This window comes from Paramormyrops kingsleyae, chromosome 20 (genome assembly GCF_048594095.1).
Source record: "Paramormyrops kingsleyae isolate MSU_618 chromosome 20, PKINGS_0.4, whole genome shotgun sequence".
NCBI lineage: Eukaryota > Metazoa > Chordata > Actinopteri > Osteoglossiformes > Mormyridae > Paramormyrops > Paramormyrops kingsleyae.
The window spans coordinates 8,435,341-8,439,512 of NC_132816.1; the positions used below are offsets into that span (position 1 = coordinate 8,435,341).

Here is a 4,172-nt window from a genome sequence, read left to right on the forward strand (position 1 = left end):
TGCTTAACGATGGTTCATACTATACACGTTACCAATGTCATTACCTCAAAACTATGATTTAGGGAAAAACTTGCATTGCATTGCAGCTGCATAGTTTCAAATATGTGAGGTGCTAACATAGTTAGCAACTATGCTTTTGGGAAATTCACCTCTGGGCTGCCCATGTGACCTCAACCTAAATCCACCAAATGAATGAATGAATGAATAGATAGATAGATAAATAGATAGATAGATAGATAGATAGATAGATAGATAGATAGATAGATAGATAGATAGATAGATAGATATTAAATTATAGCATTGCAGCTGGACATCATGTTTTGCTTTGTCTCTTTATTTGTCATTTTGAGTCCCATCACATTCAATAATAAGACAAACAGTATGCACAAGATCTGGCCACTTTGTTTTTGATTACTTAATCAGATATAATGGTAACCATAAAAAATATATATGAATTTGAGATTGCATTCAGGTATAGGTAATTTTATGTTGGTGACATGGCCATCCTAGATCTGAGCTCTGCCCCTTTGTCTCACTCCTTGGTCACAACCTGAACGTCCACATCCTCAGTGTGGGAGACCACTTTTCCATCCACCACTTCCTCAACCACTGTTATTATTTTCTTGGTCCTTATTGACTCCGCTGTGGAAGATGATGGAAATGGTTAATTACATCAATAAAGCAAATTGTCTATCATTATACACCAGAAATATTTTTACTGTGATAGCCTTGTGATATATGTTTGATGCACTAGTGCACATAAATCTGAAGGAAAAGTTTTAAATCAAAACTTTTACTTGCTCAGAAAAAAAATCACATAAATAGACCTAACTGAACAATATATCATTTTTTATACTATAATTCTATGCAAGATATCCATTCATTCTGTAGTCCAACATTTGATATATATATATATATATATATATATCTTGTAATAGAATGTAAAGATGGATTTAGAATTTCTGCCTTCTATATCTACTCTAAATGTAGCTAAATATTAACAATAGCAATAAATATTTTGATTTGTTTAAATAGAAACTTACGTTTCTCAACTTCAACCACTTTGTGTCTGCAAAGAAATAAATCAATATTTTATTAAAAAATAATTCAACTGCTTGTGTCAAACCTAGAATTAATATGTAAGTAGCTAAATAAAAGGTATACCGACTGGAAAGAGTAGAAATTCATAAATTTGCCCTTACTGAATATCCCCTCCTTCCAACAGTCTTCTATACTCCGCAATTTCCATCTCCAGGCGAGTCTTGATGTTTAGAAGGCTCCTGAACTCGCTGTCTTGATGCTCAATCTTCATACGCATTCTTGCCAGTTCTTCTTCTAGCCTGTTGACCTCTGTCTGCAATTTGGCAAGCTGCTGACAGTAGCATGACTCTGTCTCACACAATGTGTTCTCCAGTACCCTTTTCTGTTGGGAATAATGACAAAGGATCACGTGCTTTATCAATTTCACAATGCTCTGGAAGCAGCCTTCATAGATCATACAACTTTCAGCTTGACAGTTGGAAAGAGGAATTTTCATATTGTTGAATCTCGCTTTTGACAAATTTGTGTAAACACATATAAACTGCTTATAGTAGAAATGAAAAGCTTGCAATGCTAGATAATGGATAAATGTTATGCAGGTAATACAGTCTAGCTGGGGAGTCATATTCTAGAGAGACTGGAGCGTGTGTGGATATTTGTCATGTCCAATAGCAGTTAGCTGAACAAAATGCTTGCTTACTTGCTCTTCTTGAGTTTTTGAAAATGCTTATGTGTATCATTCACACCTACAGAAGCTAGGTGATGTGCTATTTTCCTATTCCAATGTGTAATAATAAATAACACAAATGCCGTGTCATCCTTAGAGTCCTTGTGTGAAATCATTGCCACCTCTACAGTACTAATTGAAACGTATAAGCAGTACATTTTAAAATTCTCACCCGGCTATGCTCAGATTGCAGCTCGATTTCCAGTGTCTCCAGGGTCCTCTTTAGGTCACTAGCCTCAGAGCGGGATGTCTGTATAAGCTCTGTGTGCTGGGAAACCTGCTTATTCAACTCCTCATACTGTGGGGAACAGGGAACCACTGATATGAAGAAGCACATTCAAATCATCATTCTAAGGAAAATTATCGTTCTGTAAGTGTGAACCCCATTATTTGAAATGTCCATTTCCCTGTGCTTACTTTGCCTTTGTACCATGTCTCCATCTCTTGGCGGTTCTTGAGGATTATGGCCTCGTACTGCTCTCTCATCTTCACCATGACTTCCGACAGGTCTGACTGAGGTACTGCATCCACTTCCACATTTACTGAGCTGCCATTCATTTCAGCCCTCAGGATAGCCATATTCTGGGTTTCACAATGGAGAAATTATGTCAATTAATGCAACAGGGAGAAAACAAAAGGTAGCGAAAAAGAAATGTCACTGCACGTTGCTTCATGCCACCTACTTCCAGATGGTCTTTCTTCATCAAGATTAACTCCTCCTTCATTCGCTCTATCTTCATCTCCAAATCCGACCTGGTTACTGTTATATCATCTAAAGCCTTTCTGAGTCTGGTAATGTCTGCCTCCACCGATTGTCTCATATCGAGCTCAGTCTCCATCCTAGATAAAATAAATGCTTCATTTCAGCAGGTCATAATACATCGATTCATATTCTATGACCGTTTATCCAATCCTAGAATCCCAAGTCACCCAAGGCACAAAACAGGGGACGTTTTGGAAAGCGTGCCAGTCTATCACGTGAAACATAGTCACAGGACACCCAACAAGATATGCCTGGTCAGTGTCAAAGAGGCTAGCTACAGTGATACCCACTGAGCCACCATGCTGCACTCATAATACATAATACATACCTAAACAAGCTAGACTATTTCAGGCAATATAGCAAAAGCAGGCGTTGTGAATGGAATTATCGAGACATTTTAGGCACAGTGTATTTACAGTCAATGCTACATAATATGGTTTGTTCTCAATTTTACATACTTGATTCTGAAGTCTTCAGCAGCCAGCTTTCCATTGTCTATTTCCAGAATGATTCTGGCGTTCTCCAGAATAGCATCTCTAATCTGAGGAGTAGACACAGGGTCAAGGATAAATGTCAGTGATACAAGACAGGTCAATCTGAAATTATGCACCTAATCTTATTTCAAAATGCTGTCTAGATGACAAGTGATAACATTTGTGAAAAGACCCATAAAAGAATGAGCATCAGATGTTTTAGTTGTCATTATAATTTAAAAAGGTTACCTTTCTGCGTAGGTCAGTAATGGTTTTCTCCTGTTGGCTGTAGTCTCTGGACGACGGAACTTGCTTTTCATACCATTCATGGATTTGCTGCTCCAGTTGACTATTTGCGCTTTCTAGGGACCGCACTTTCTCAAGGTAGCTTGCTAAGCGCTTATTCAGGTTCTGCATGGTGCCTTTTTCATTGAATGCAAGTCCAACTTCAGGAAAGGCAATATTGCCCCCTCCAAGCGCATCAGCAAGGTCGAAGCCAGTGTTCGTTCCCCCAAAGCTGGAGACACGGACATTATTGCCCCCCGCCCCACCATATACACTGGGAGGCCTAGTAGATAAAGCCACAGGTGAGGTTCTAAAGCCGAAGGAATAAGTGGACATGGAGCTCATCGTGGATTTTGTCAGTCGTTCAAAGTTCTCAAGATGTTGATCCAACAGCTAAGTGCTACAGAAAGTGAGAGACAGAAAAACAGATTGAGAATATATAGCCTAAAGTGGGAGTGGTGGCCATGGAGAATCTTTTAATCGCTTTCAGTCATACATTTTTTTTTACTTTGATATCTCTTGGATCACGAATGCTATTTGTTCAGAGAAGGAAGATAATAGCATGACAGCCAGAACTGGTTTTGCTCACATTGTTATGCATTTTAACCACTCTATGGGTTTATTTTAAATAAAATGGTGACTAGAATATGTAAGGTAAGTTTGTGATTAAAGACATCGAAGTTAATAATGTTCACATGTTAAATTTAAGGACAGCAAGCAAGCATTTTTCCTCAGTTCTTTTGAGTTTCATTTAAAGAGAAACAAAATATCATATGTGTTAGTGTAATGTCATTTTTCACATGACTAGTGTAATAAAGTAATAACTAGATAGCATTTTCTGGTTTCCACAGAGCCAAATATTAATCTGTGTTAACCCCTGGAT

The 4,172-nt window shown here is 38.0% G+C and overlaps 1 protein-coding gene across 1 annotated transcript; it reads right to left on the reverse strand.

Annotated features, from left to right (window-relative positions):
- Positions 1–332: 332 nt before the first annotated feature.
- Positions 333–3,710, reverse strand: LOC111850795 (keratin, type I cytoskeletal 17-like). Its single transcript, XM_023825067.2, has 8 exons — positions 3,254–3,710; positions 2,990–3,072; positions 2,452–2,608; positions 2,186–2,350; positions 1,941–2,066; positions 1,203–1,423; positions 1,044–1,069; positions 333–642 (listed from the first exon to the last, which is right to left on the reverse strand). The coding sequence occupies exons 1-8, from the start codon at positions 3,632–3,634 to the stop codon at positions 533–535; spliced, it is 1,269 nt and encodes a 422-aa protein (XP_023680835.2). The 5' UTR covers positions 3,635–3,710; the 3' UTR covers positions 333–532.
- Between the last annotated feature and the right edge of the window lie 462 nt (positions 3,711–4,172).

Excerpts from the sequence above, each read along its gene's own strand:
- LOC111850795 (XM_023825067.2), bottom strand. The coding sequence starts at position 3,634 with ATGAGCTCCATGTCCACTTATTCCTTCGGCTTTAGAACCTCACCTGTG. Across the intron at positions 2,609-2,989 it reads GCTGAAGACTTCAGAATCAA|GATGGAGACTGAGCTCGATA; the intron begins GTATGTAAAATT and ends TATTTTATCTAG. Across the intron at positions 1,070-1,202 it reads TTGGAAGGAGGGGATATTCA|ACACAAAGTGGTTGAAGTTG; the intron begins GTAAGGGCAAAT and ends ATTTCTTTGCAG.